Source organism: Macrosteles quadrilineatus, unplaced genomic scaffold (assembly GCF_028750875.1).
Source record: "Macrosteles quadrilineatus isolate MER2022 unplaced genomic scaffold, UCM_ALF_1.0 Scaffold_9__3_contigs__length_116548681, whole genome shotgun sequence".
NCBI lineage: Eukaryota > Metazoa > Arthropoda > Insecta > Hemiptera > Cicadellidae > Macrosteles > Macrosteles quadrilineatus.
Window position 1 is genome coordinate 10,654,785 of NW_026542602.1, and position 17,383 is coordinate 10,672,167.

General features: G+C 34.1%; 2 protein-coding genes across 9 annotated transcripts in view; both read left to right on the plus strand.

The window, feature by feature from the left end:
• Nucleotides 1-10,232, plus strand: part of LOC129002573 (protein polybromo-1-like) — a 49,995-nt gene extending 39,763 nt beyond the window's left edge. For 4 of the 8 annotated variants that reach the window (XM_054430482.1, XM_054430484.1, XM_054430485.1 and 1 more), the window contains 9 exons: nt 354-494; nt 1,503-1,625; nt 2,413-2,533; nt 3,176-3,328; nt 3,916-4,066; nt 5,694-5,779; nt 6,439-6,501; nt 9,241-9,328; nt 9,785-10,232. In XM_054430482.1, the coding sequence (XP_054286457.1) occupies nt 354-494; nt 1,503-1,625; nt 2,413-2,533; nt 3,176-3,328; nt 3,916-4,066; nt 5,694-5,779; nt 6,439-6,501; nt 9,241-9,328; nt 9,785-10,001 (1,143 nt within the window). In that variant the 3' untranslated portion in view covers nt 10,002-10,232. Of the gene's footprint in view, nt 1-353; nt 883-1,502; nt 1,626-2,412; nt 2,534-3,175; nt 3,329-3,915; nt 4,067-4,928; nt 5,009-5,693; nt 5,780-6,438; nt 6,502-9,240; nt 9,329-9,784 lie in introns of those variants that run through there. The other 4 variants (XM_054430483.1, XM_054430489.1, XM_054430487.1 and 1 more) reach the window with 3 other exon arrangements.
• Nucleotides 10,233-14,532: 4,300 nt separating this feature from the next.
• LOC129002581 (testis-specific serine/threonine-protein kinase 1-like) lies at nt 14,533-16,954 on the plus strand. Its single transcript, XM_054430502.1, has 4 exons — nt 14,533-15,066; nt 15,327-15,537; nt 15,948-16,129; nt 16,771-16,954. Exons 1-4 carry the CDS (start codon nt 14,645-14,647, stop codon nt 16,880-16,882), a joined length of 927 nt encoding a protein of 308 aa, XP_054286477.1. The 5' UTR covers nt 14,533-14,644; the 3' UTR covers nt 16,883-16,954.
• Nucleotides 16,955-17,383: the final 429 nt, after the last annotated feature.

Sequence of the window (17,383 nt, forward strand, 5' to 3'; positions counted from 1 at the left end):
TGCAAGTTTTATTAAAATATCTTGTCAATTTTTCAATCCAGAAATCAAAATGTTTAACAGATACACTAAAAACCTAAAAAAACTATTTTTACGTTTAAGTAGAAAACGAGTGAGCTTAGAAACTATGCTTGTAGTTTTGACCCAAGTAACTCAGGGTTCCAATGAAACACCCTGTAAATAAAATTCAAAAGTGTCGGCTTGGATATTTTTCTCAATATTTGTGTGTATTTGAACATTTAACTTTTCATCCATTTTCTATTTATTATTATTGAGTTGGTGATAAATATAGGCTACTGTATTAAATTCGTATTGCTTGTATTTAATATATTAACTGATGTGTTTGTTTGTTGCAGTGTTCAGCCTCCTCCCCCGCCACCAATATCAAGTTAGAGGACATAATGTGTGAGGACTCCATGGATGGGGGCCCCCCGTCAGTAGGCTCCTTTCATACTGGCGAGAACTCTAATGCTAGCACACCAGTCACTAGCAAGAAGGCAGGAATATTTGTTTCATTGAACCCATTAAATACAGGCTCTCTTCCGTGCTGCCATGTATTTTTCAATGTGGTGTTGTGTAGTTAAGGCATAACACTTCAATCTATGATGCTCAGGTTTAAATTGTGATTGGAATTACTTTAATTTGTTTTGATTTTCTGTTATATTTCGTCACCAGCATGGCAACTCATAAGGTCCGTGTTAATTTTTTTAAATTTTTATTCATATTTTGTGTTTATTTTTGAATCAATTTTAAATAACAGTATAAGGAGATTCTGCATATCTACAGAAAAATATCTTTCTAACAGTATGCACAGATTTTTCCTGTGATGCTCACGAGCTGAGAAAGAAGGTTTTCAAGAAACATGCTTGCCTATTTATATATAAGATGCTTTGATTTTGGTGTGAAAGTACAAAGTTTAAAAATTACTATTAGTTATAGAATTGGTTTCTTTACAGGCTGCAGGTTCTTTTAAGATTGTATTAATTTTTTGATTGGCATTTTGCCTTCTAAAGGCTGTAAAGATTTTAAAAAACTTAAAAACCTAAGATCATAAAAATGTTGTGAAAGTGAAACACTTTTATTTTACACAATTCGTGTTGCTTTATCAGAACCATGTTTCTATTACCTCTGGCTGTTGAATATTCCTTCTCTTTCACTCCTTTAAAGTTTCCTTATCTTATCGTGTTTGACCTATTCTAATGACTCCTCCCGTCACATTATTTGGCCTTCTTGTCTTTGGTTCTTACTTGGAATTTGTTTGTCCAGATTCACTGACGAAGGACGATTACATTGTCCATTCTATTTATATGTCCAATCCAAACCAACTGACTTACTTTTCCTTCTATTCTCCACAAAAACGCTCTCCTTACACCTAACACGTATTGTCCTGACAATATTCTTGTCTTTTGTTTTATTTTATAGTATTTTATTATTTATTGATTTATTTTTTTTTTAGTTGATAAATTGAGAAAAGTGATTCTTGTCTTAAAAGTAATGTGTTTTAGAAGAGGGATCAGAAAAAGCTGGTCACTGGGTATATTCTCTACTCGGGAGATGTGAGAAAAGGCATCGCTGCTGACAATCCTGCCTGTTCCTTCGGAGAAGTCAGTCGTATGGTGGGCAATGAGGTAAAACATCTCAACATAGTTATTCTCCACCTCCTCCATCTGGTCCTCACCTTACTGGCATAAGTTCTTCCTTCTTTTTTCACTTATCTATAATTAACCTGATTTCAAAGTTCTTTTATTGTACTGTACTTCCTTTTTTCCTATTTTAAAATCCTCCTCCCACACTGCTGACTGATGCTGATATTTCCAACTATGTGCTACCAAAAAGCATCTAGCATATCCATATACTGTCTTGGTTTTCAGAAAAATCAATTTAACTTCTTGGTACTAAAACCTCCAATCGCTCTAACAAAACCGTTTTGTAGGTTTTTATCGTAGTAAGTCAAAGTCAGTCAAACATTCTTTATTCATTATAGTTTCACATTACATGAACTTGAATAGAGTCATAAGCTAAATTCAAAATTGCTTACTGCTAATTAAATACATAAAAAGAGTACTAAAATTACTTTACTTTTACTTTTAACAAAACTATGACTTTAGGGATTACAGTATTTGGAATTCAAAATAAGTTAGGCCTAACTAAAGAATTCTGTTACTGAGTAGCAGGGAGTTCTTAAAAAAATATTCTTTTAAGAGCTGCTTGAATTTATTAAATTTTGTTTCTTTTCGGATGTGAGCTGGTATAGACTGGAGAAATTTTAGCCCTATAGTACATATTTGTGAATCAATAAAAATATCTTGCATCTTAAATATATACATTTTAACTTCCTATACTTTCTGTAGAGCAATTTATTATCACATTTTGATAAACTTCCCCCAACAATAACGAGTATTCTTGGGATTCTAGTGGCGCAATTTACCCACAAGTGAAAAGATCGCTTGGGAAGAGAAAGCAGCGAGGGTGAATGAGGAGACAGCAGCCAAGATGGCCGCTGAGGAAGCTGCTCCTGCTTCCCCAGCCACTACTGGTAACTGTTTATGTTGTGTATACTCACTCAACCATTAACAACCTGAAATAAGCCTTAAAATGATGTTAGGTATAATATAAAAAATAGGAGTGGAACGATTCTTAATCTCGGTTCCTTAAAACTTTCGATACCAACAGTATTGAGGAAACACCAACTCCCATTTCTTTGTGACTTTCTCAAATTGAAATCTTAATTATCTACCAAAATTGCAGTAATTAAACTTAATAATCAACTGTTCTTGCGATCACAATGACATTGTGAGTTCGCTTTTTGGAAAAATGCCAAAACTTTTAAATTCCAAAAATGGGAATACAAATTTTATACATTTTTGCAGCATATCTCTACTTTAACATATTCAGTTAATATTTGCAAGCATTGAATATTTATGATTAAAGCGTTCATTTCACTTGTAAAAATTCTACTTTGATTCATTTAACAGACCTGACTTTTTAATTTTAACCTGTTTTGTTTGGATTATTATGTATCTGTATGACTATTGTCATTACTTTGACTCACATCTGCACATTGATGACAAACTAGGTTCCAGTTTTCAGGATATGCTGTCTTGTCCTTGAACAGCTCTTATGTTAACAGTAAATGGTTTCATCTCGCACACTTAACCTGCAACTGTAACTTTTACAGTGGCCAACCAGAACCAACATCCAGACCTGGTGTACGAGTGTTGCTGGGACAACTGTGATTGGCAGTTTGAGGATATGCAGGATTGTATAGAACACGCTGTAGCCGAGGGTTGCGGCCATGTACACATGTACTTCGCAGCTGTTCCTCCTCATGGTACGTACAACACAAGATTTAATGTTAATGGTTTTTTTTCATTTGAGCTTTTTGAGCAATAGGATTTCATTTGTTGTTATTCAGTTACCAAATTAATGATACAGACCATAATCTCCAAGCTTTGTTACTGAAGGGTGGTGTTCTAAATCTTTGGAGGAAAGATAGGTCAATATTTCAGGACAGAATGTATTATTGGTAGCCATCCATACATTCATAACTTCTTGTTCCTTAATTGAAGTACTTCAAAGCAGTTCTCAAAACTTATCGTAGCTTAGCCATGATAATTAAAATAATAATAAGTGGGGTTAGGTGCTTAGTGCACTCAAGTTTCAAAGTATTCAAAGTCCATTGATCCTAAAAGCTTCTCTAAAAGTAAGAATTTTGTTCCCAAAACTTCCCAGTATAAGTCTCAAACTGGAGATGCTTTTAAATTTTTCGATTTACCATAATTCAGCGTCCCAGAAGAATAATACATAAACACAATTGGAGACCCCTTGATATAGACTTAAACTGATATACCATTTCACCTTTTAATACATGTCAAAGAGAATCATGTACAGTTTGGTTATGTGTTGTCGTGTTGGTAGAACTGGAGTTCCAGTGCCAGTGGAGGGGCTGCACCAGGATGAGGAAGGCCATCGCACCGTTCCCCAGTCTGCACCGGCTGGCGCGACATGTCAAGGAAGTGCACATCATGAAGAGTCAGGGCCGTGTGGTGCATCCTGACCACCGCAGCAAGTAAGCAAGGGCTACAACTTTCTCATGCTATTATATTATAGAAAAAAGTTTATTTTGTTACCTTGGGCCAATTACTGTACACCCTCTTTTAACTCCTAAGGCTCTAAATGAAATACTGCATGGACCATCTCTGTCCAGGCCAAAATAATGGTTGGTTTAACTGTGCAAAATTTGGTTTAAACAACATTATTTAACACCTAATGAGTTGCTTAAAGGATAGCAGGTATGTACCAGATTCTATGTACTCTTATATCTACAGAAAACCCATGGAAACATGTAAAATATATCACTTTGTAAGCAAATCAATATTAGCTATTAGCTAAATGAAAAGAAAGCAGCCATAAGAAGTGAAATTTAACACATAAAATTTTTTATTAATTGGATTTACATCATGTCGTAGAAGATATTGTAATAAAGTAAACACTCCAGTGTATTCCAGGACTTGAAGCACTTAAGCAGGCTACTGAGCACCATAAAAAATTAGTTGTTGTTGCAGGGGTAGCCCAAATAATTAATAACATTAAAAGTCAAAATGGCTATCAATATCAATAGATATCAGACAATTATTCTGAATACATCCAACTTCAGGGAATTATCTGCAAATTCTGCAGAATATGCCAAAAATCTGCTTAACAAACCCAAACTCTACAAAATATACCCAGGTCGATGTTAAACCCCCCCCCCCCTTTAAAATGGAAATTGAATTAAATGTGCCATGTTATCAGATTCCTTTGGTGGAGTTTAACTGATTGATACAAAATAGAGAGTTTATACTTTGTTAGTTTCATTGTCACTTGTCAGACATGCGAGTGCAGTGTTGCTCTGTCAGCTGATTGTTGTACATTAACACAGCTGTTTGCAGGAACTTTATGCCGTCAAGTCGTCCGCCACCCCCTCCCCCCACCACTACAGCCTCGTCCTCCATCAGTGAGACAGCTGCTGGTTTGTGTTACATTGTCTTGCTCGGTAGCCGGCTTGAACTAGGAACCTCGGCTTTTGTCATTTCATTGTTATGTTTTTTCTTTTTTTCTAGCATTTAGGTATATTGGTGTCCAGCATTGTATGGTGTATGTTATGTTGTATATTGATTTGTTTATAATTTCTATCCGTCTACAATAGATATTTGCCAAGAATGTGTTTTATTTTGTTGGTCACTCGACATGTGCATCCAGGCACATATATTTAGGCAAATTTAACTATTGAACATTCTCATATGATGTTAGTATTTTTATTTTGTTTTTTATTTTAAAACAACTTTAAAACAGTAGAAAACAGATATACCAAAAGAATATTATTACCCTATCAAAAGAATTCAAATATTTATTTATTTTATCTTTGTTGAGATCTAAATATTAACCTAAAGATTTTAAGCCAATATACTTTTTTCCAAGTGATTAACATAAAATTTCATAAAATATGATACTTTTTAAAATTTCTATTAAAAACCTTACAAAATTCAATAATTCATATCTGATTAAAACCAACTTACTATTTTTATAATCTAAAAACATCAATATATCCTTTAATAGTGAATCTGTAAGTAGATTCAGATTCGGACTAACTAAACAGAGCATGGTTGAGTGACTGTTGTGTGTCGTGTTGTGATGTGTTGGCATGTGCATGACAGGCATTTCCTGGCCTCCACGCGGACCAAGCCCGTCGCCAAACCTCTGCCCAGCACGCCTCTGCCTGGCATCGCCATGCACGCCGCATGTAAGTACAAACTGGTCTTGTAATGAGTAGTATTAGTTAACGAGTGTGCGGATCTCGTGTGTTTGGTTAGCTTTCAATCAAATAAACCTAGTAGAGGCTCATTAGAGACGTGATTTTTCAATAAGTTACACAAAAACTTTCTTTTTGGATTTTTGAAAAAATAAATTAGAATAAAAAGTAGATTTTATTTAGTATGTACAACTCAGTATTCGACTGATGATCTAAATTATTGTTTTTATTTGGGATGGTTGGGAATTTTGAGTTTGGGATGGTTGGGAATTTTGAGTTTGGGACGGGGCGGGATGGGATTTTTTCTACATGAAAAAAGGCATTAAAAAAACCATGAGTAAACATTATTGCAGATATAAAAAATGACAAACACAATACAAAAACCAACATGGGTAAAAATACACAGATATTGCAAAAAACCGTTGACTAAACAATTTTGATTTGGTGTATTTTACGTACTAAGGAATCAGACATTAGTCTCAATAAATTGTACAGCTTAGTTGTTTTTGTTTTATAGAAAAAAACAATCTATTTAGTCTTGGTAATGGAAATTTATTTCTGTAGGAAAGTTTTATCTATGACATTGGTATCTACCCATTTATTTTTACACCATATGTATATTGATGAGAGTTGATGTATGTCCTCCACAGCAATGGCGCCTGGATTGTTCTACTCTCGTAATACTCCTTCGCCAGCTTCACAGAATGGAGGAGGTGAGTGTTGAATGATTTACTCTAAAAATGTAATTTTGTATAATTCATCTTCTTACTGATTGAGCTAGTATGAAATACAGCCCTATTTTTTACTGATAAGAAAAAGCATGCATTTTATGATATTTTTTGAGTGCTTAAACGTTTTAACTTGTTTACTATGTTTTGACACTTCAAAACAAACGAAGTTTTTATTTTTGCTCTTCAATAAAAATATACCTATACTTCAGTTAGAACTTTATTTTTGTAAATTTACGTCCTTGAAAACATTTATTGTCTTAAGCTTATCTATAAGAGAGAATATCCAGACTTTATTTGGATACTGGATTAGACATTAAGACATTCCATATAAATGGTCCAGCTGTTGAGCTGTAGCCCATGGACTCTTAAGATATTATGCCATATAAATGGACCAGCTGTAGCCCATAGACTCTTAAGACATTCCATATAAATGGACCAGCTGTAGCCCATAGACTCTTAAGACATTCCATATAAATGGTCCAGTTGTAGCATCTATTTTCATGAAAAAAGAACATAGTTGAATGAGCCACTCACATAGTGTGCTTCAGTCCACAATTATTCTATTTACCCATTAGTAGTCCAGGCAAACTAAACAAACTTACATAGGGACCGTTAAAAAAATTGCAAGAAAACGTTTTATGGTTTTATTTTGTAGAGTTGGGTTTGCAGAATGACATACTAAAAGTTGCCAAAAATCGGTGCACGAGAAAACCACTAAAATCACAATTTAAAATGGCGGCTTTTTTCAACATTGGACAAATCAAAAAAACATATTTCACATGCATTTGCTATGCACATTTTTCGAGATATTGACTTGGGACCACCGCCTGTATTTATTGAGTGGTTAGTACTTCATTTTGATAGGGAACATGTTTTTGGCCGCCATCTTGGATCCGCCATATTGGACATAGATAATTTTTTTTCAATGTAATGATAGTGTTGTGACACATCATTACCAACTACATTTTTACACTGATTTCAATGCCGAAATCCGTTTTTAAATATCTTTATTCATTTAGAAGATATATACAAAAGAAAACTCTGCACCATACATTTCTTATGGACGTTTCGTAGTTTGATATTTTTTTAAAATTATTTTTCTTATATCTCCAGTTCTTATTAACGCTTGTAGTTCGTTCTAGGCTTAAAATATTCAGTAATGTAAGGGCTTTCATTTGAGCTCTTGATCATTAAAATCAGACGAGTTAAAGACCTGCTACAAACCTCAGAACAATATTAAATTTAACTTTTTAGAAATATATTTTTATTAAAATATTTATAACTCGGGTTGTTAATACGTCACCAAGTTCTTTCTTGTCTCAAATTACTCAGTGAATGTTTAGCTTTGATTTTATTAATCACTAAACAAAATCTGACAATTTTAAAATGAGCCATGGACCATAATTTAACATTAAAATGTATTTATTTTGAAATTTGTCTTTAGTTAAGGACATATATCCCAAACCCTAATAACTCCTGGAAAGTAATCCATAGCTAAAATAAAAGTCAATATTTTGGCGAATTATTTAAGACTATAAAGAGTTTTGGGAGTTATTTAGAATTAGGAATATACGTCTTTAACTAAAGACAAATTTCAATATAAATACATTCAAATGTTAAATTATGGTCCATGGCTCATTTTAAAATTGTCAGATTTTGTTTAATGATCAATAAAATTAAAGCCAAACATTTACTGAGCAATTTGAGACCAGAAAGAACTCGGTGACGTATTAACAACCCGAGTTATAAATCTTTTAATAAAAATATATTTCTAAAAAGTTAAATTTAATATTGTTCTGAGGTTCGTAGCAGGTCTTTAACTCGTCTGATTTTAATGATCAAGAGCTCAAATGAAAGCCCTTACATTACTGAATATTTTAAGCCTAGAACGAACTACAAGCGTTAATAAGAACTGGAGATATAAGAAAAATAATTTTAAAAAAATATCAAACTACGAAACGTCCATAAGAAATGTATGGTGCAGAGTTTTCTTTTGTATATATCTTCTAAATGAATAAAGATATTTAAAAACGGATTTCGGCATTGAAATCAGTGTAAAAATGTAGTTGGTAATGATGTGTCACAACACTATCATTACATTGAAAAAAAATTATCTATGTCCAATATGGCGGATCCAAGATGGCGGCCAAAAACATGTTCCCTATCAAAATGAAGTACTAACCACTCAATAAATACAGGCGGTGGTCCCAAGTCAATATCTCGAAAAATGTGCATAGCAAATGCATGTGAAATATGTTTTTTTAATTTGTCCAATGTTGAAAAAAGCCGCCATTTTAAATTGTGATTTTAGTGGTTTTCTCGTGCACCGATTTTTGGCAACTTTTAGTATGTCATTCTGCAAACCCAACTCTACAAAATAAAACCATAAAACGTTTTCTTGCAATTTTTTTAAGGTCATATCCTATATTTACCCGACTATAGTTCCTGTTATAGTTTTTGTCAAAAAAGATGCTATTGTTTGTGATAAATTGACTTTCATTTTAGCTTGGTTAAAAATTAAAAAAATGCTGCACTTGGCAAAAAGTGTTGTACAAATGTTCATTTTTTTTCCTTGTTAAACTGGCTACAACTTTGACATGGGAATAGAATGTCCAGCTCTTTCCTTAGTCAATGGTAATAGCAATTTAAGCTGTACTTTGTTGTACACTTGATATAATATATATATACAAAGTGAATTACAATTTCACCATGTTGGCATAGGTTCCATCGGAGGTCGCAACAATGAGCCGTTGTTTGTCACAGTTCCTCCAAGACCTTCACGTCTGCTGCACTCTGAGGCTTACATTAAGTATGAAATACTTCTATTAATCTTTTTGTACATGTAAGAAACATTACTCTAAAGGTGTTTTGTTTGTAAGCATCCAATTTATTTCCATGACACATATATCCAGATATTGTTATACCCTATAACTACCAATATGGGTTGAAGCTTAAACACAATTTTCCTACTCTCTGAACCCAAGTAAGGCATGAATGAAGGTAAACTGCATTTTTAGTCACATTGATTTCTTACACATTTTTGACAATGCCGAGTTGAAAAGGTGTAGTCAAATGTATATTTTGCGGATAAAAATTAAGTTGCTTGCATATCTCCTCTTTTAATCACCTGACTCGAAAATTATTTCACGCTTGAACTGATATCTTGGGCCAGTTGTTGGCCCGGCCTAAATATTTCAGGGACCCACAAAACTCTAGTAGCTACACCTCGGAACATATCAAGTTTACAGTGTTATTTCTGCCGCAGGTACATAGAGGGACTCCACTCAGGATCTCGCAGCATCAGCAACTGGGATAAGCAGTTGAAGGCGGCACAGGAAACCACTGACGCCCCAGAGTTGGCGCAACTACCGGCACACTGGCTCGGCAACGGTGTCGGTAACCATGGCAACATACTGACAGCACTGTGGACTCTGCGGGACTTTATGTTCCGAGACGCACTCGGCATCTCAAAACTAGTCTAAATCACCACCGATCTACCTCGTAACTGTGACGAGTTACAAGCCTGTGTAAAACTGTCATCTTTTGTGGATAGTGGAAAATTCAGTCCAAAGTATGGTTTGATGTGCGTTTAGTGTTTTGCCCAGAGAGAAAGAAGTTTAGTATAATAATATCAAGCAAAATTTTTATTGTAAAACGTATGTAGTATTTTCTACCTACTTAAATACTGTAAATCAAAAAACTTTTTAATTTAATTCTTTAATTTAATACTATTACCATTTGATTAGTACTCTTCACAGATTTATTTAGAGAGTATTTTGTTGTTTACTATTTGTTTCTTTTTATTTTACCTAGAAAACCACTAAAATAAGACAAATGACCAGCTTTAAATATACAATAGGATAAAAAAGAGTTTTTATCATAATTGGAATTGGACTATAATTATTTACGACCCTTACCTAATGGTATTGACCTTGAACTATGGTCAGTACTTTTGTAATACAGTATAGCAGGTTAGAATTTTGTGGGAAGATAAATATTCACATTGCTTAAATGTGGGAATTGTAGTTCAGCTGATCTCTCGATAGTTATCAGCAAGGAAATTGTTTTCTGTTATTTTGAATGTGCAATAATTTTCAAAATGCAACAGATGTATTGCAACTACCAAAGATTTGCACATAAGCGTTTGCTGCAGGTAAGAAAAGTGTTTCCGTAAGAAGCATAAATTTAAGTTCCACAGTTAACTAAACTATATACATATGTGAAAACTCACTTATCTGTTATTGCTTGTTTTTGACTGGAGATTTATAATAGTTATCAAAAATGATCTTATTTTGTTTTTATCATTATATATATACCCTAGCTATTATTGGTAGATTGTAGCTTATTTGTTTGTTCTCACCAAAACCTTAATTTTAGTCTTACCTAGCACCGATTCCTTATACATTTTTCCTAATTTTTTGGGTGTAATTTTATACCAATGTAAAACTTATAAATTAGCAAATCCTTAGATTTCAAATCCAGATTATTTTAACTCTTTGTTCTACTATTTTTTAATGACATAATCAAAAGGAGGGATTAAAATATGTATTTGGTGGAATATGTGTTTTGAGTGTTAGAATAGATGTTTGGCCATGAATTAATGTGAGCTAGTGTATCTATATTGTAAAATAGTATGTTTAGGAATTACTTCCATACTAGTATGACAATTAGAAAATATTTCTTTTCCTTAGGCAAAATATTGAAATCTGCAAAAGAATCTCTTGAGTTGATTTAATAAAATTCCAGCTAAGAAATATTTTGATAGACGAATATTACTTTAAGGTGCAATTAAAAATGTCAAAAATGTATTGGCTTTTCACATTTTCTGACACTATTAATCCTGTATAGTTGACAAATTTAGTCTATATATTTATACTTTTTTTAATGACTACAGCAAAGATTCTATATTTTTGTCATACTAATAGCAGTTGAACTAAATTTGTTATTGAATTAAAATTGTTTGAATTATTGTAATACAAAGAATTTGTGTGTTTACTTGTACAGTAATGTTTTCTTATGTTGTCATACATTTTTATACCTTTGAGTTTTGTGTCCAAAACGTGTTGTGAGTCAAAATAAATAAATAGGTACACATTTTAGTACTTACAGTTTTTATTTTACTCCTTACATCTAGCAAAACTTTTTTAGTGTCTATTATATATAGTGAAATTTCAAATGTCATATTGCAACAAGCTGTCGATACTGTAAAACTTGTTGTGTGTGAAGGAATCAATCACGCCGTGTAACAAAACAAAATTCTATTTGATAAATAATATTTTTACTGTTTGGTTGTTTGTTGAACAGTTTATTTTTATCAGTTGTTTCTTTTTCTTTTTTTTCAACGTATACCTACTATAAACCAGTTCAGCTATGAACACCCCCACTGCAAGTAAAAATCCAGCCCCGAGTAGCATGAAGGCGCCATAAACTTTGTGCAAAGTGATTGAAACCGGTTCCCTCTCTTTGGTTTGTACTTGAAAACGGTCCTTGTCATGCCAAAACGTGATCAATCCGGATTCAAATATTCGATTGCTAAATGTGTTGAGCATCTTGGCCATGACAGAGCCTCGCTGCACTATCAGAGGTGTGGACATGGTAGTGAGTAGGCAGGGGTGCATGGTGGTTACTAGACTGTCGAGGCCTTGATGTATGGCCAGCTTGTGGGACATGTAGGTAGAGTAGAGACGGGGCTGCAACACAGCCAAGTCTCTGCTGTTGTGAATCACGTCAAACACGAGTTCAGCATCATCAGCCTCTAGGATCTCAAATCTCTCCACCAAAGACTGCAAAACTCTGCTATTTTCAGATGTTGTTTTTAAAAGCTCGAACATCCTGATCCCACCTGCAACTCTGAAGTTCTTTTCGAGAATTTCTCCATGAGATTTAATTTGTTCAATGGGAATCGGAACTGTCATGAGGCTGCCGAGGAAGGCCTCGTAAGCACAACGAATCACTAGAGCCCAAGTACCCCATTGGAACAAAAGGATACGCATCGATAACAATTCAGATTTTACAATAGTCATGTGTCCTGTAATGGAAAAGAATGTCGACAAGATGAGGCTTAGTTGTCCGGTCAGGGTAGTTTCTTTCCTCTCGACCCTCCTTATGACCACGATTACTTTTGTGATTGTGATAACTGTAAAAATCAACACACACCACACAATGAGTGAGAATTCTATCCAGTAAATAGTCCATAGAGGTATGTATCTACCGGCGTTCATCGGTATTGCCCATGTAATGCATTGAGGAATTGAAGAGAAGCAGTATTCCAGCATTGGATCGTTCAATGCATTTATGTTGGAATACAAACCAAATCCAAACTCGTAGGACTTGTTATCATTCATCAAATCTGTTTGCATCGAATTATTGTAGAAAAACCATCCACCGGTGTCATTGAAAACATTAGTATATGTAAAAGAAATGTTGTAGTGAGCTTTCAAAGTATCCAGCAAGTACAGGATTGTTCCTTCCACCTCCCAAGTTCCGTCGGGCCCCCTGGTGAGAACACTGTACGGGTAGAGGTTGTTCCCAAAACACAACACTTTGCAGCCGTAGAAGTTCAATAGCTTCTTGGACCCAGAAAAAAGGTTGAAATTGGTCTCAAATCCTTGAGGTGAACATCTGTCTACTTTTTGGATTTGGACCCCACTTCCGCATATTTTTTCTGTGTAAGGGAAATATGTGAATATATCATAAGTCTTTGAAGTTTTACTGGGGATGAAACTAACTACCCTCAATATTCTATGAATCCAAAACAAACTGTGCACTCTGGACACAAAATATGTAGTTGTATTTGGAGGCCAAATCATTAGGTAAAATGACCCCTTGCTGCCTCTTGATAGTATCGAATCAAATATTTTATCAGTGGTCACATTTTCTATGGGTTGAATTATGTACATCCTCCTGTAAGTGAACAAATCTGTAGGTGGTAGAGAGTGAATGCCAACAGCCTTATTCAATCCTTGTATCAACAGTTTCTCCCCAACAGAGGCTGGTAACTCCTTTGTCAGAAATGTAATAGTTCTTTCTTGACAGAAGCGCTCTATTGTGGATTGAACACAGTCAACCAATGTTTTGTCGAACATTGCTGTGTTATTCAGCTGCAATTTACCAATAACAACCACAAATGAAAGGTTCAATATTATAAAAGTAGAAAATGTAGTAGTAGGAACCATGTTGGACACAATACCAAAATTATAGTAGAAATTGTAAAATGTACTTCGTTACAAGACAACACCAGAGTTTAGAAACAAGTGATATTTTCTGGTGAGTGTTGGAGTACGGTAAGTAATATTTACCTAATATTTCAATACAACTACTCCTTGTAATCTAGTAATGGAAGTAGACTTCATAACCTCAGGTAGTTATATAGCTAAGTGACCAATTAGTCCATACACTTAGTGGCTTGCAATTTCATATGTTTTTTTTAAATAATTTCCAACAAGGTTTTTAACAGAATTAAGTTGACTGCAGTCCAACCAAATATTTAACAATACTTTTCATTAAAACAAATATCCAAAAAGTGTAGATCCCAAATGTGAGCCATTAAAATATGTCTACAGGATATTTTGTAAAAAACTGTTGGGGCAATGCAACATACCTATGTAAAGCAAACAGTGAAAAAGAATGAAAGTATTTAAAATACTTTAATACTTTATTCTGAAATGGCGACCATACGAATGTAGCCAAAATATGTATTAAGCCAAGTATGTATATAGATATGAGTATAGGATGAGCTGGACAAAGAGCTGAACCATAGACTAACCTGTGTACTATCTATTGCTGAACTTAATTTTCTTATCAAAATTTTACAGAATATAAAAAAAACCCACAAATATTATAAACTAAAAATGTTCAGTCAATTTATTACAGAATACAAAGTTAATAATCCACATCCCTAATCCTATTTTCCTCTTCTAGATTTTATTATTACTATGATCTTTCCTTCTAGACTGTTATTAAATTGTCATAATCAGCTGAGCCTAACAACACATTTGCCTGTTGTCTAGCAACTTAAATTATTATTGTGTTCTAAGAAAAAAATTTGTAGAATCAAAATTTATTCAGGTCAATTAAATTAAATATTTTAAAAGTAAATTAGCATTCTCAGTAGATTTCTGGAGAAATGGCACCTGTAGAATTCGGCTTAGAGCAATACCACAATGAAATGAATCTTCAACCAAGCAGGAAGCAATTGACAAAATTCCTGGAATCGCAAGGGTACAAGTTAGGGCCTACTGTCGGAGAGGGTTCTTACAGCAGGGTCAAGTCAGGTATCAAGATTTGTCCTGATGGGACCATTGCAAGAGTGGCCTGCAAAGTTATAAATAAGAGAAAGGCTTCCCAAGACTTCATCAATAGATTTCTCCCAAGGGAGATAGAAATCATCCGGAACCTTGAGCACCCGAATTTGCTGGGAGTCTATGATGTGTTTGAGAGCCCAGACCAAGTGTTTATCTTCACTAACTACTGCGAAAGAGGAGACCTTCTTGACTACATCAAACGCAAAGGTGCTCTCCCCAACGAGAAAGCCAAAAGATTCTTCAGGTAAGTTAAAATGGTGTTGATTTTTTAGTAAACAATTTATTTGACGAATTCCTAGTTAAAGAAAACTTCTAGAGGCCTGAGTGGCTACTAAAAACGATTTTCAATACTGATGTCTATATTTAGGAGATGAAAGATTGTAGATTTTGGTAACATTCCTTCAATCATTTTACCATTTGGGCTGGCAGTCATAGGGAAATTTAATATGGTATTCCTTCTACCACCTCAAGTGTGACAGCATGTAACCAATGATTGTTTTCCAGCATGTTAGTATCTGCAATCCACTACCTCCACTCTCAGGATATCAGCCACCGAGATGTCAAATGTGAGAATATATTCATTACTGCTAACGAACACATAATGCTTGGAGACTTTGGTTTTGCTCGTTCCTGCAGGGATCCAGCAACGGGGAGCCGAATTCTCAGTGACACTTTCTGTGGAAGTGCAGCATACGCGGCTCCAGAAATCCTCCAGGTGATTTTACTTAGTTTAATTGGTCTTAAGTCAAAGTGCTTTTGGGGGTTAAGCTATTTAACATTGTGTGAGTCAGAATTACTTTTGAACAATTTTGTTGATGCTTTCCGAAAAATATCTTTGGACAAAACAAGAGAATAATGCACTTAAAATTGAAATCATTATAAGATCATATGTCATTTTGAAGGAATTTAATAAATGCTCACCTAACAAATATTAAATTTTCATACAAATTTCTGGTTTTTCTAGTCTTAGAGTTTTTCAACACAGATTCAGTAGCCATAACTGTTTGCAACGGCAAGGCTTTAGGCTATGATCTCCACAAAGGTTATTTGCTTTTTATATTCGATAATGTATATAAAATATCGTAATGCACATTGTTGATTTCTTAACAGAGTGTTTTCTTTCAGGGTACTCCATACAACCCTAAGATGTATGACGTTTGGTCACTAGGATGTGTGTTGTACATTATGTTGACGGGAGTTATGCCTTTTGATGATTCAAATATTACACTGATGCTTCAAACCCAGCAGCAAAAACGCTTCCCAATACACCAATTCAACCTGAGGATTTCTGCCATCCAGCTTATCAAGTAAGAATCATAAAACATTTCAAATAATTAATGGACATGTCCATGAATAATTTAAAATATTATTCCTAATTTTATTCATAGGTTTATTGCGGACATTTTCCATCACGATTGTAAAAAGGTATTCCTAATTATTGCTAATACTTAAGAATAATAAACATTAATGATAATAATAATAATCAATCTTAATTGGTATTATTAATAATTCTTGCAAATATATTACCCCCTAACATTACAAATTATTAATAGACGTAGCAACCGAAAAGTGTTTACTTTTAACTGTAAAAATATTAAAATATCCTATGAAAATATAGCTCTAGTTTGATTTTTTTAGGAAAATTTGAACACTGAACAAACTAAACTGATGATAAAAAACATGAACATTCTAAACAGCCAACACTAACAAACTGTCAACCATTTTTAGATAAAAATAAGTAACTTTGTATTGGTTTCTTTTCTAGCCTAATAAAAAATTGTTTACACACTATAAATTCACAGGTAAAAGCCAAAATAGTAATTAGTAAGTGAGGGGGGGGGGGGTTACCAAAAGAATATTTTGACAATTATATAGGCAACATGATTTGATAAATTATTATCAATTTGTCCGTATAGCTCGAGTTAGCTGACATTAAGTTTTGTTTCAGCCGCATGTTGGAGCCTGACGTGACTCGTAGAGCCACCATCAATCAAGTCTCGCAGAGTCTTTGGCTCAACGAACAAATCAACCCCATGCTGTACACTAGAGTCCCCTATTGACCTTTGCTCTGCTACATCAGCAAATAATACAAACACAATGCTTAAATCGCCAATAAATGTTTTGCTGACTAATGTAATTTTCTATTGTGTCCAAGTACAGTAATTCAAAATTTTTATTTGGTTTTTATACACACCCAGCACCCCCAATGACATTTTTTTGGAAGGGGGCAGTCCAAACTCGCTTGTTAGTATCTAACAAAGACCTTTTGTAAGTTATAGCCTAGCATCAATAGCCCACTGACAATTAATTATGGAACCTGAATCTGCTAACGATCTTGCTTGGAGTCAAACCAGCAGTCATCAGATTTTAAAGGAAGCACTATAACTACTCGTCCATCATTTTTTACATCAGACGGAGCTGCGAGTTTTACAGGCTCGTTGTTTTGCTATCTTTGTAAGCTTGGGATCAACCTTTCATCTTCAATCAAATGTGAGGCACAGGTATAGAGTGCAGTTAAAATAATCAAAAACTATATTCGAAAGGCTACGGCTATCCCAACC

What these genes read in the sequence shown, in the direction of transcription:
- LOC129002581 (XM_054430502.1), top strand. Translation starts at nt 14,645, where the DNA reads ATGGCACCTGTAGAATTCGGCTTAGAGCAATACCACAATGAAATGAAT. An exon ending in CGGCTCCAGAAATCCTCCAG is followed by an intron (nt 15,538 to 15,947) that starts GTGATTTTACTT and finishes GTTTTCTTTCAG; the next exon opens with GGTACTCCATACAACCCTAA. An exon ending in TCTGCCATCCAGCTTATCAA is followed by an intron (nt 16,130 to 16,770) that starts GTAAGAATCATA and finishes GTTTTGTTTCAG; the next exon opens with CCGCATGTTGGAGCCTGACG.